General features: G+C 38.2%; 1 protein-coding gene across 1 annotated transcript in view; it reads right to left on the bottom strand.

The window, feature by feature from the left end:
* The window catches only part of SND1 (staphylococcal nuclease and tudor domain containing 1), a 458234-nt gene that overhangs the window by 399256 nt on the left and 44456 nt on the right, over nucleotides 1-14522 (bottom strand). Inside the window, exons 3-7 of the mRNA XM_012805151.2 lie at nucleotides 12513-12633; nucleotides 5206-5284; nucleotides 2402-2562; nucleotides 1198-1289; nucleotides 283-441 (exon numbers count right to left, since the gene is read on the bottom strand). Of these exons, the coding sequence (XP_012660605.1) occupies nucleotides 283-441; nucleotides 1198-1289; nucleotides 2402-2562; nucleotides 5206-5284; nucleotides 12513-12633 (612 nt within the window). The remainder of the gene's footprint in view (nucleotides 1-282; nucleotides 442-1197; nucleotides 1290-2401; nucleotides 2563-5205; nucleotides 5285-12512; nucleotides 12634-14522) is intronic.

Consider the following 14522-nt stretch of genomic DNA (forward strand, 5'->3'; position numbering starts at 1 on the left):
CAAACACTTGGGAAAATAAGTGATAAAGTTCCTCTTCCCTTTATAAACCCAATAACATTGGGGATTAATTTTTTAAAGGTGAGAAAGTACACAGATTTGTCCAATTACCTAAGACAAAGAGTATCTCCCTAGAAAATGTCTCAAAATCAGTAGATGATAATCCTGCCAAAATATTTAAACAGATATTAAAAACAGAAAGAAAGAAGAGAAGCAAACACCAGCTCTACAAACCCCAAAAGCACCCCTGATCCATCACCACACAGTCTGCACAGGCATACTCACTGGATGAAGGATGGTACCCAAAATGTTCTGGTTGTGGCAGCTCTCCAGAATGATCTGAACATCTCTCTGAAGCAGTCGCGACTCAGTGAAAAATTTGGCTTCTGCAGCAAAAGGCTCTGGTGTTTCACTGCCATCTGCTTCCCGTCGAAAAGTCGGGCACTAAAGTGAATTAAGACAGGTGAATAATGTTGCCTAAATGTGAGTGCTAGGCACTCTCACCCCACAGTGAGCTTTCCAGATTGTACACATGCCAGAAAGCTAAGCTCAGGAAAGTCTGAAATCAGGTCTTCTAACCCTTTTAAAAACATACTGACAAAAAAAGGACTGGAAATAATTTCAGACTTCTTGATAAAGGCAAATAAAACCACATTACCAGGCAGCGCCTGTGGCTCAAAGGAATAGGGCGCCAGCCCCATATGCCAGAGGTGGTGGGTTCAAACCCAGCCCCGGCCAAAAACTGCAAAACAAACAAACAAAAAAAAAAAAAAACCATATTATCATGAAGAAAATAATTTTATTATAATTACAGTTGAGAATGGCCCCTTACCATGATAAGATTTATCAGTACTTAGCTTTTAATCTTTGGCATTTTTAAAATCAAAATGAGTATTTTACATCAACAGATGCCATATTTAGCAAACTTCACACTCTCTCATCTCTCCTATTCTAGGTTTACATACTGAACAATCTCTAAACACAGTCCATTCCAAAGAGACTTAGAGTACTTAAAAAAAAAAAATCCAATTAGAATTGTCCCACCATGAAGTTCAAACCAAAACAAGAATAAAGTACTCTGGTCAGTGTTAATGGTTCATATCAGGAAGACAGTGGATCTGAAATCCCCAAGTAAAAGAATCTACCTATAAATGAACACTTCTACTACACACCCTGTACCCACCACATAAGGGGTCTGACCTTGATCCCTGACAGCATGACTGTAACCAGGTAGTAATCTGGGAGGAGCAGGGCCCTGACCACACTGCCGTCCCTCACGTGCTCAATGATGGCTGCAAGACAGAAAAAATACCTTAATTCATTAGCAAAAGGTGTACCAAAGAAAAACAATGCCCAATCAAACTGCATTTAGCACAGTTCCCCTCTCCAAAACCCTGAAAGAACCTCACTTTTTAGATGCACTGGCAGATCATTCAGTTTTGCACAATAGACACTTGCACAGATGATATCTGGAGAATACAGGCCAGACCTACTTCTCTGTCTTCTGAACCTTGGGGGACCTCGTGGCTCACACTGAAGCTTTGTTATCCATAAGCAAATATGCTCGCTTGAGTACCAGGTACCCAGCAAAAACTAATTCAGGACTGGTAATAATTTCATTTTACTACCTATAGTTAGTCAGGTCTCAAAGAAGGGCCAAAAACTACACACACACACATATATATTATATATACACACACATTCATACATACACACAGACACACAGAGCTGGTCCACCATATCTGCAGGTTCTATGTTCGTGGATTCAAATGATCAGAGATTGAAAATATTCAGAAAAAAGGAAAAAATTCCATAAATTTCTAAAAACCAAAACTTAAATTTGCTGTACACCAAGTATTACATTGAATCCAAGAAGATAAAGTGATGCATAGGCATCATATTAGGTATCCTAAGTAATCTAGACATGATTTAATGTATATGGGAAGATGTGTGTAAATTACAGTCAGATGCTTTGCCACTTTTTATCAGGGACTTTAGCACCCTCAATTTTGGTATCTGTGGGTGATAATCCTCCCCATGGATACTGAGGGACAACTATGTGTGCTTAGATAAATACAGAATACATGTTTCTACCTCTAAGTTTTTGGGGGAGTATTTAAGTAGCCTTATTTTAGTAAATAAAACATCTCTACTGTACAAAATACCAGAATTTACTACTTTGCAACAGTAAAGGACTAACCTCTGCAAAATACATCTGCTATAACCTATGTGAAACGAATAAAAATTCCTTTCCAAATTGGTGTTATTTACCTTTAAAGATTTCCTTTGGATACTAAGTAAGTAAAACAAAGGCTTACTAGATTTTTATAAACCTCAGGAAGCAAAGAGCGCAATTAGAAGGAAATGATCCTGAGTCATATCTGTCTTTTCCCGCCAGCCTCACCATTGACAGGCTTCTGGTGGTGTGAGTCCACAAAGTGTCTTGGGTTCTCAATGGTATACTTGAGGTCCCGGATAGTATGTGAACCGTTGCCCTCACTCCACATCCCTTTCTTAGCTGCCTTTGCTTGTTCCTCACATTCTGAAAGCCGGTTCTGCTCAGGACTGGGACATGAAAAAATAAACAAGTGGGGTTAGTGAGTTCACAAATAGAAATATGAGGCTCTATACCCCCACCCCACCCCTCAAGTTAGTCTTACATCTTTTTTGGGTTTGAATGAAGGTTTTAAATAAGAAATTATTAAAAACAAGGGGGAGGGGTAGGTAATAACTGTATATAACATTAAATAATGTAACTTAGGTGTAGATTCCCAAATGCATTTGGATATACAAATTGACCACGGAGTACTTGTTTCTGATGATGACTGGTGTAGAAATGTGTGAATTTGGGTGGCTTTCTATCTTGTCTACCATTGCATGAAACATTAGGGTTTCTTTAAAATGTGTGTGTCATACTTCTTTTGGGAAGGGGGTTGTTTTCTTCTCTTTTCTTTTTGAGACTCCTACAGGAGCTGAATTTGTAATTTAGAAACATTTAATTTTGTTGATCCTGTTTGGGACACTTAAATAACATCTGAAGCATTATTGCTTTAGAATGTTCAAATAAAATTTCCTGACCAAAAAAAAAAAAAAGAAAGAAATATGAGGCTCTTTGACAGGGGGTTTCTTCAGCATCTTCTCCCCTTGAAGTGACTAAAACATTTATTTCAGATCCATGACTTAAGACTCGAGTCTATCACCAGAAAATCACCATGAGTGCAATTTCCAGGTTCCAAACTTGTTCCTTCAAACAACAGATTGAATTGAAAAGAGCATTTAATGAGAAAAACTTAACACACATCTCAGTATTGCCACTATTAGTGATTAGAAAAAAGCAAGTTAGTGGCTCAGAGGGGAGCTACTCCAGGGGGTACAGCTTCATTTCACCACCCCAGATTCAGGAACCAGAATCTAGACACAGCTCAGCAGGACACAGTATAGGGAAGGTGATCAAGAACCACTCTTACTCTTTCTTAGTCTACCGAACAGGCCTGGGGAATGCTGAGTGAACACTGTTATCACAAATAATGTTACCTCAAAACTACCTATACACAAGGCCAGCTAAGCAAAAGCGGTTTGAAAATGGAAGCCTCCTCCTTCCTTAAGCAGGAAACCAAACTACATAAAAGAGCAGTGTATGTATGTAAGTAGACAGACCAAAGCAACTTTAAAAAAAAAAAAAAAAGACTGGAAATGGCTCTTCTCTCTCTTCTATCTGAGCTAAAGGAGGCACAGTCTCACACACCTAGTACCAAGGCCTATATGCATGAAATGAATTTCCTCCCATTTCACTAGTAGGGATTTCTAAGCAGACATAGACCTACCATTCTCAAGCAAGCAAGTTTTCAGTTTCTCTCTTCCCTCTCCTCTCCCCAAAAGCAACCACATCAAGTATTCAAATCCACAGTCATAATTAAATGAAGAAATGTAGTATAAGAAACAGAAGCACATACAAAACTAAGGAAAAGAGCCTTTAGATCAAGACAATTTTGGAGGAAAAAGAAGGATGGTATTCCAGGGGAGATTTCCTTATTTAGACGATACAATAACGCTAGGGGATTTTATTATTCATTCTGATTGCAACTCAATTCCCCAAAGAACACTGCAATGATAATAAATCAAGCCAGAAATTGCCCTTAAATAGAACTTTGGAATGTTTCAAAAAAATACTACCTAATTCAACAAATTCTCACACGCACACATCCTAATTACAAAGTCCAGCAAATGTCTCCCTGCAGTCAGAAGGGACCAAAGAAATTTATGGTGAAAAACGTGACCCCAAAGTCTATGAAGGCAGAAAGAATGCAAAAGATGCACGTTTGCCTTTGCTCATCTCATCACTGGCACACCTCATACAAATATTTTTCTAAAGTCTTTTCTAAGGCTACAATAGTCATCTAAAATAGCAAGGATTTAATCATTTAAAAACAGCATGTTTACAGTCTCCAAATTACCAATGTGGCATATCACTTTTCAGAGACTAAAGTGTTAATTAAAGCCAGCTGCAATCCATCCTACTGAGAGCCAGCACTAGTGAACTTAAGCTTAATAAATGTGCTATAAACTTACATACATAACACTCCTTTCTAATAAGTTCACATTGCCATTAGCTAAACAAATACTTTTTTATCTGCTAATTAAGTACCTACACATTCATAAACCAGCAAACACTTAAAAGTCTTTGATATAAATTTTCCCTAAATTTCAAAACAGAATATCTGAGGTCTTATTCACCTGCTTAATCTTCACTGCACTTATTCCTTGCATTTGATATAAGAACAGACAGATTATATGTCTGTTCTTGGTTGACTGTCTGTCTCCACATTAGTCTGTTCACTATCATAGTCTCGGTGCCTAGAACAGAACCTAGAACATAGTAAGTGCTAAACAAATATTTGGGAATGGATGAGTGGATAAGTAACTGAATATCTTTGATCTAAAACCTGTTGACTCTTATGAATAGACTCGCCTATTCTCAAAACCTGTTGTTAAAGTAGATACACATGTCAATACCATTAATGAATTCTGAGTGACCCCAGGGCACAAAATAATCCATAACTAATCAAGAATGTCCTAGAAGCCATGAAAGCATCTGAAGTTACCAATTTTGTTAGGGGGCAAGAAAGAAAATGCAGCAAAGCCAATTTACAGTTGACTACCCAGTCACCTGAAGGAAGCTGGAGGGACTGAAGGATAATGAATACTTACTTATTAGCTCTCATGCCTTCTCTTCGGGTGGCTAAGCCCTCTGCAACCAACGACTCTGCAATGTTTTCCCCATTGGTATCTAAGGAGGGAAAAAAGTGATTTAAAAGCAAGATCCAAACTTGCCTCCAATAGAAACAGCACAAATGGGGCCACTTTGATACTCTGCTCTTCAAGGAGAATAATGCTGCCAGAGAAGTAGACAAGGCAGCAAGGCAGCACTGGGTTGTTCAGAAAACCTCTTCTCCCAAAATGTCCAGTCTCTAGCACTCAAAGTCCTATTGATCTTCTTGAGAACTTTATTCTTAATTTTCCAGTGTATCTTCAAGCCAAAGGCAATCTCAGGATCCACAGGAGACAGTAAAGAAAGCAAGACACATGAGGCTGGCACTTCAAAAGAATATAAAGCAATGACCGAAGGAGCAGATACCTGGAGCTAAACACAAATTCTGCCGCACAGTAGCTTAGACATGCTTTCTCACTATCTCAATCTACTCATCTCTAAAGTGGGAGAGCTCTTGCCTTGATGGGTTCTAATGGGAATTAATAATAATGTACATAAATTACCAAGCACAGTGTCAAGCACATGGTTAAGAATTAGGAAAAGTGTGTCACTTCACCCTGGAAAATCAGAGATTCATTTAGGATTGTCTATCACACTTTAGACTAGAGAGCTGAATTCCTCTCCAGATGTCCTATTCCTTGCTACAAGAAGACATCAAAACAAGCAATATCAACTTGAGAATGACTTTCTCTTCTTCTCACAAATATATATAGAGAACACTGGCTAGACTTCTGCTCTCTCACACAACAGCCTTCAAAACCGGCGAGAATGATGAACTTGAACGTAAAAGCCCAAACTGATTAGGTTCTACCCAGGCACTTGAAACATTAATTGCATTTCCATGCTACTGAGAAAGCTTTTAGGCTCAGTGTTGTCTCTTAAATCTCTGTTTGTCAGCTAAAACCATAAAGGAAGACATCTATGAGGGAATCATCCCATAAAAATCTTTAATGTGGCAGAGAAAGCTCCTAGATACACTGAAACATAGCAGTCTTAAGTAATAGGTAGTCGGCACAGAATAAAATTCTACATGATTTACATTTGCATACTACATATCGGCTCCTATAAGCAGTAACAATTACACATACCACTCCCTAGCCCAACCCATGTGTCTCACCATTAGCATACACAAATTTCTTCAGAGACAAATTGTAAGCCTCTTTTCCTACCAAGAAAAGTTGAGGTGAATGATATTTATACAGTATCAGAAGGCTCAGGTTCTGAGGCTAAGTATGAATCACTTCATCCTTCCCATCAAGATTACTGCTGAGGCCAGACAAAGACACACAATAATAAATTTTACATTGGCTCTTTCAAAGCAACAAAACATCCAAAGAATAGAATGTCTGAAGGAAGGATTCAACAATTAAAGGAAAATTTGAGAAGATCAAGGGCCAAGGTGAGTGACCATAAAACCAGCAAGTCAACAATATGTTTAATAGTTCTCAGACATTTTCTTGGCACAGAGCACTCTGAAATTATCCACTTCTAAAGAGTGAGTTCTGAATGCTTCTGCAGAAAAAATCCATTCCCTTAGGCTGAACCCTCAAAGGAGGCAACCAAACATGATGGATAGGACAATGAGACAGAAGTGTATGGGTCAAGGATCTCACTCTTATTACTTAGAAAATTATGAATTTGATCAAGTCATATATGGAGATAGTATTCAGAGCAAGCAAGTGACTATACAATCTTCAAAAGGCAAAAGACTAAGAATCTCCTTCTTATTAAGTTCTAGGTTAACATAAATTCTCAAATTCTACCATTCTTCTCTACCATAAAAAGATTAGCAATATTGGGCATAGTGGCTCACGCCTCGAATCCCAGCACTTGGGAGGCCAAGGCAGGTGGACTGCCTGAGCTCACAAGTTTGAGACCCCCATCTTTAAAAACAAACAGGCATTGTGGTGGGTGCCTGTCATCCCAGCTACTTGGGAGGCTGAGGCAAGAGAATCACTTAAGCCCAAGAGTTTGAGATTGCTGTGAGCTGTGACACCACAGCACTCTATCAACGGCGACAGAGTGAGACTCTGTTTAAAATAAATAAATAAATAACTGAAAGATACAGGTAATTTCGATCATGCCTTCAGTACATATTTACTGATCACCTACTATGTGCCAAGCTTTAATTCTAAACACTAAAATGCTAGTATACCAAATTATATCCAGTTTATAATTTGGGTCAGTTTCAAAAACAAAGTTTTTAAACACAACTTTCAAGATAATTTAAAATGTCAGTTTCTCCTAACCTAACCCAGCTTATTAAAATGAACTCTTAGCGGTGGTCTCCTTTACAGAAATATCTGTGCCAGCAATTATTCATGGTCCAATGAGGTCCCTTGCAGGTTAATAGAAGACTGACCAGTGTTATGGCATTGATATTTTTTAGGTAATGAAATCCTTGAATAACTGCATTCTTGAAGACAGTGCACTTCACTTTGTCTTATACTTTCTAACCAATAACCACTAAACAATTATCCTTAAGTGTTTGGTTTCCTTCTATATTATTAGAATTTTAGGTAAAGAAAAACTTATTTATTTCTCTTTTTGAAAAGATTTCTAGATCTTCCCATTCAATCAAGCAGCAGCCATTTTCTGGGAGGCTAAAAAAAAGCCTTACCTAGCTCTACTAGGTAAGAAATTGGATAAGACACCTGTAAGGTCATTTCCAACTTATTTCTCTAACACCTCTATAATTAAAATCAGAATCTTAACAGAGTATTATCTGCATTGCCATTCTATCCTGCTCATCTCTAGCCTGATTACCCAAGTGAAATAGACTACCTAAAGCAGCTCAGTTACATGAGCTATCAGGAAAGGTCTTTATTTATTTATTTTTGAGATAGAGTCCCAGTTTGTCACACTCGGTAGAGTGCTATCATAGCTCACAGCAATAACCTCAAACTCTTGGGTTAAAACAATCCACTCACCTTGGCCTCCCAGAGTGCTAGGATTACAGACATAAGCCACTGCACTTAGCCTAGGAAAGTTTTTTTGAATCAAAGGAAACTTTTTAAGAAATCTGCTCTACAAATAATTCAATGAATATGACTATTCATGTTCATCTGGATGCTTTCTGGAGAACAGAATCTTACCAGTTCTTTCAATGTCCTATTTTTGTGCAAACTCCACTGCTGTCTTATTCTCCTCTTACCTAATCTAAATAGAGACCAAAAACACCTAATATCCTATGAGTCATATGGACCAGATAAACAGTAGGTATATGTGGACACATACACAAATATGTTTATTGAGCAAGGTGCTTTATATATACTATCCCTTTTTTGTTGTTGTTGGGGAATCATTGAGGGTACAAACAACCAGGTTACACTGCTTGCATTTGTTAGGTAAAGTCTCACTTATAATTGTGTCCTGCCCCCAAGCATTGTTTTCACACCCCATGACCCCCATACCCCTCCCTCTTTCCCTCTCTCCATTCCCCTCTTCCCCCACCTCCCACCATGTACTAGAATCAACTGTCCTCAAATTAGAATTGAGTACATTGGATTCATGCTTCTCCATTCTTATGGTGCTTTATTATGAAGAATGTGTTCCAACTCTGTCCAGGTTAATACCTAAGATACAAAGTCTCCATCCTTTTTAATAGCTGAATAGTATTCCATGGTATACACATACCACAGCTTGTTGATCCATTCCTGGGTTAGTGGGCATTTAGGTTGTTTCCACAGTTTGCCAATTGTAAATTGAGCTACAGTAAACAATCTAGTGCAAATGTCCTTATGATAAAATGATTTTTTTTATTCTGAGTACATGCCTAGTAATAGGATTGTAGGATCAAATGGGAGGTCTAGTTTGAATTCTTTGAATATTCTCCATACTTCCTTCCAAAAATGCTGTATTAGTTTGCAGTCCACCAATAGTATAAAAGTCTTCCCTTCTCTCCACATCCATGCCAGCATCTGCAGCTTTGAGACTTTTGTGATGTGGGCCATTCTCACTGGTGTTAGATGATATCTGTGGTTTTGATTAGCATTTCTCTGATAATTAGGGACAATGACCATCTTTTCATATGTGTGTTAGCTATTCTGTCTTCTTTAGAGAAGGTTCTATTCATCTCACTTGCCTATTGATATAAGGGATTATTGGCTTTCTTTTGTTGCTTAATTTGACTTCTCTGAAGATTCTAGTTATCAAGCTTTTATTCAATTTATAATATGCAAATATCTTTTCCCATTCTGATGACTATTTGCTTTGGTTGTTGCCTCCTTAGCTGTACAGAAGCTATTCGGTTTAATTAAGTCCCATTTGTTTATTTTTGTTGTTGCAATTGCCACTGGGGTCTTCTTCATAAAGTCTTTCTCCAGGCTGATACCTTCAAGAGTTCTCCCCACACTTTCTTCGAGGATTTTTATTGTTTCATGCCTTAGATTTAGATCTTTTATCCATCTTGAATCAATTTTAGTGAGTGGAGGAAGGTGCAGGTCCATTTTCTGTCTTTTACATGTGGCTATCCAGTTGTCCCATTTATTGAATAGGGATTCTTTTCCCCAGTGTATGTTCTTGTTTGGTTTATCAAAGATCAGGTGGCTCTAACGTATTAGTTTCATCTCATGGACTTCTATTCGGTTCCAGATATCTATGACTCTGTTTGTGGCCCAATACCATGCTGTTTTAATCACTATGGCCTTGTAGTATAGCTTAAAGTCTAGTAGACTGATGCCCCCGGCCTTGTTTTTATTACTAAGAATTGCATTAGCTATACAGGAGCTTTTTTGGTTTCATACAAAGCAAAGAATTATTTTTTCCAAATCATGAAAGTATGATGATAGGGACTGCATTGAATCTGTAGATTGCTTTGGAAAGTATAGACATTTTAACAATGTTGATTCTTCCCAGCCATGAGCATGATATATTCTTCCATTTGTTAATATCTTCTGCTATTTCTTGTCTTAGGGTTTCATAATTTTCTTCATAGAGATCCTTTACCTCTTTTGTTAGGTATATTCCTAGGTATTTCATTTGCTTTGAAGCTGCTGTGACAAGAATTGTGTCTTTGATCAGCTTCTCATCTTGGCTGTTATTGACATATACAAAAGCTACTGATTTGTGGATACTGATATTATATCCTGAGACATTACCGTATTTTTTGATCACTTTTAGGAGTTTTGGGGTTAAGTCTTTGGGGTTCTCTAAGTATAAGATCATATCATTGGCAAAAAAGGGAGAGTTTAACTTCCTCTGCCCCCATTTAGATGCCCTTTATTTCCTTCTCTTGCCTGATTGTATTGGCTAGAACTTCTAGCACTATGTTGAATAGTAGTGATGACAGAGGACAACCTTGTCTTGTTCCAGTTCTAAGTGGAAAAGCTTTCAGTTTTACTCCATTCAGTAAAATATTAGCTGTGGGTTTATCATAGATGGCTTCAATCAGTTTAAGAAATGTGTCACCTATGCCTATATTCTTCAGCGTTCTAATTAGAAAAGGATGTTGAATTTTAGCAAATGTTTTTTCTGCATCTTTTGAGAAGATCAAATGGTCTTTGTTTTTGCTTCTGTTGACATAGTAAATTACGTTTATGGACTTGTATATGTTTAACCAGCCTTGCATCCCAGAGATGAAACCTACTTGATCATGATGTATGACTTTTTTAATGAGAAGCTTTAATCTAGTGGCTAGGATTTGTTGAGAATTTTTGCATCTATATTCATTAGTGAAATTGGTCTGAAATTCTCCTTTTTAGTTGGGTCTTTTCCTGGTTGTGGTATCAGGTGATGTTTACTTCATAGAATGTGTTGGGGGAGATTCCTTCCTTCTCAACTTTTTGGAATAGTTTCTGGGTATAAGCTCTTTTTTGAAGGTTTGATAGAATTTTGGTGTGAGGCCATCTGGACTAGAGATTTTTTTATTGTTCCTTTGATCTCAGTCCTTGGAATTCATCTGTTCAGGAGATCTATTTCTCCTTGATTAAGTCTAGGGAGAGGGTGTGATTCCAAGTATAGATCCATTTCCTCCACACTGTCAAATTTCTGGGCGTAGAGTTTCTTGTATTATTCAGAGATAATCTCTTATATTTTCGTGGCATTTGTTGTTAATTCCCCTTTATCATTTCTGATTGAGGTTATTAGAAATTTTACTTTTCTGTTTCTAGTTAGTTTGGCCAAAGGTTTGTCAATTTTATTTATTTTTTCAAAAACCAACTTTTTGTTTCATTAATTTTCCGAATGATTTTTTTTGTTTTCAATTTCATTAATCTCTGATTTCATTTTGGTTATTTCTTTTCTTCTGCTAGGTTTAGGGTTAAATTGTTCTTTTTCTAATTCCATAAGCTGGTTTGTGAGTATTTTGATGTGCTCACTTTCTGTTTTCCTAACATAGGCATCTAGTGCAATAAATTTTCCTCTCAGGACTGCTTTTGCTGTCTCCCACAGGTTTTGGTAACCTGTGTCTTCGTTATTATGCTTAAGGAATTTAACAATTTTTTCTTTTATGTCTTCCTGAACCCAACTATCATTCAGCATAAGGTTAATTTCCCTGCCTTTGTGTGGGGAATTGTTGTTGGAATTGAGTTTTTGTTAGAGTTGAGTTCCACTTTTAATGTCTTGTGGTCTAGAAGAAACAAGGTATAATTTCTACTCCTTTTATTTTGCTGAGGTTTGATCTGTATCCTAGGATGTGATCTATTTTAGAGTATGTGCCCTACGCCATACTATCTCTTTAAGTTTATCTCAATAACTTAGTGAATGAAGACACCAGGGCACAGAGAAGTAAAGAGTAAAGTAAAGGTACATAAAAGGAAGTCAGAATTCTAACCCACATCCATGTAACTCCAACATGTGTGCTTCTACCATTCCATTGTAAGACATGTAACCTGCAAAAAAACCACAGGCCCTAAACAAATTTTCCTTTCCCAAAGAGAGTACCCAGGAGAAGAAAAGCCACAAGACAGATAAAGGAAACAGAAGATGCAGTAGGAAAATCTATAGAAATTCAATTACCACTCTGACCTAGAAGCACAGAGCCACTGAGTTCTATAAGCTAATGGCCTCAATATGAGGAAGAACGCTGCTCTGTACTTTATACACCTAAACCAAGCTGAGAAAGTAGATAAGGAGTAAACTATGTGCCTTGTACCCAGTACCGAAAGCACTTTCAATGACACCTTCTGCCAACTGTCCTAACACTACCTCTAACAGCACCCATACTGGCCGTCCACCTCATAAAAACTGATCTTTAGAGGAACTTAAGACTCAGAGAGAAATGAGTCCTTTCCTCCTTGCAGCTCACCTTTTCCAAGGTAGATCATGCCATACTCTCGCCCCTGGGGAGTCTTGTTTTCTATCGTGAAACAGACTTCCTTCCCAATAAGCTTCTTCCGAAGAAACTCTCGAGCAGGAAATGCCCAGGGCTGAAAGACAAAACAAACGTGTCACAGGAGAACTGCCTAGTTCCATACCCTAATCAGCATTCAAGCAACTTCACTCCTTCAATAAATGTCTGAGTACCTACCACATCCTGATGCCATGCTAGGTTGGCCCTGAGAACATAAAAATGAAATGCACACAATGCAGATTGCACACTTAAAGGGCTCATAAAAAAAGGAGGGTCCAGCGGTTGGTTTAACTAGTACAGACCCCAAAACAGGCCTCAGAGTTTCCCAGATACTCACAGCAGCACTTCTTCCCATAGCTAACTTTATGAATACCATTTGCCAATGCTTTTTTAACACTTACCATGTGCCAGCCACTGCTCTAAATGCTGTATATATATAAACCTGCTCACTGAAATAGGAAGTCCAGGCCCCAGGAACCCACCCAAACAGAGGGAAGTCATAAATAATGACTACCAACTCCATTTGTTCACCTCTCCCCAGTTTACAAAAGCACTTTCACTGACTATTAAACTAACCTGAAACCAGTTCGAGGCATTGCCAGAGTAGAGATAAGGTTCTAGTACTATTATTATTTCTGGGTAAATCCGCTGCTCAAATAAGAGCCTTGTTTGTGATCAGGAGCAGTATGAAAGACATTTCCCATAATGTCTCCCTTTATACTTCTCTTCTAGTCTGAAGCCATTGTAAGTCCCAGAATCTTGAGGAGGACCCCTGTAACAGACCCTGAATGAAGGAGCACCTTGATGATGGTGATTCTTCCAATCTTCAAGACAAAGACACAGGGTATGAGCCAAACATCCACACAATGAGAAGCAGAGTCTCCAAGTTATCTCAAGATCATGTACAAAGAGATGGTTTTCCCTTATCTCCATTCTGTCATTGCTAGGACAGTTTAGACAAAGAGAGATGCCTCCTCTGAAGCAGCCTTGTCATAGTGGCCACTGGCACTTGAATTTATGATCTGGACCTACTTCTACCTCCCAAATTTCCTTAGAAGAGAAATGAGGAGGAATGGGGTAAGAATTAGGGGTATATGATCAGCAGGGGCTTATGTACCAAAAAATACCAAGTATAAAAGGGAAAAGTGGTCTACAGTATACATATGTTGTCTGCTATATCTCCTGAAACCTCAAGTTACACACAGTAAAGGCAAAACAGTACTTTGGTGGCCTAAAAGGAAGCCTCTGCTAACCTTTCCAGTCCAAGATTATTCCATGGAGTCATCCAACAAGCTTTTCAAGAAGAGAAGCATCCATATGACTTCCCAGAAACCAGAAGCCAATCAAAAGATGGCTTCCCCCATAAGAACAGTAGTGTCACATAACATCAATCACAAATGGTTCTAGGAACAAATGACCCTGAATAAGGCCTTTCAAAGACACAAAAACAAGTGTATACTTGCTAACCTGATGCTTTCTCCTCAAAAGTACCAACAAGGAGCACTTCACTCAATGGCAATATTGAATTTATTTTTATGTCCCGTTTCTACTTCAACATCTTTTTAAAAGTCTAATGGTTGGTAAATCACCTCAATCATCAAAATGTCACAGAAACAGTAGTGAAATAACTAACACAGCCTTCCATTTTATAACCTCAGTGAAGAACTTATTATTAAAAACATATCTAAGGCAGAGTGCAGTGGCTCAGGCCTATAATTCTAGCACTCTGGGAGGCCGAGACAGGTAGATTGCCTGAGCTCATGGATTTGAAACTAGCCTGAGCCTGAGTGAGACTTGTCTCTAAAAATAGCTGGGTGTTGTGGCAGGCACCTGTAGTCTCAGCTACTGGGGAGGCTGAGGCAAGAGAATTGCTTGAGTTCGAGAGTTGGAGATTGCTGTGAACTATGACACCAAGGTACTCTACCGAAGGTAGCAAAGTGAGACACTGTCTCAGAGGAAAAAAAA

Source organism: Otolemur garnettii, unplaced genomic scaffold (assembly GCF_000181295.1).
Source record: "Otolemur garnettii isolate 467f Iridium unplaced genomic scaffold, OtoGar3 scaffold00037, whole genome shotgun sequence".
Taxonomy (NCBI): Eukaryota; Metazoa; Chordata; class Mammalia; order Primates; family Galagidae; genus Otolemur; species Otolemur garnettii.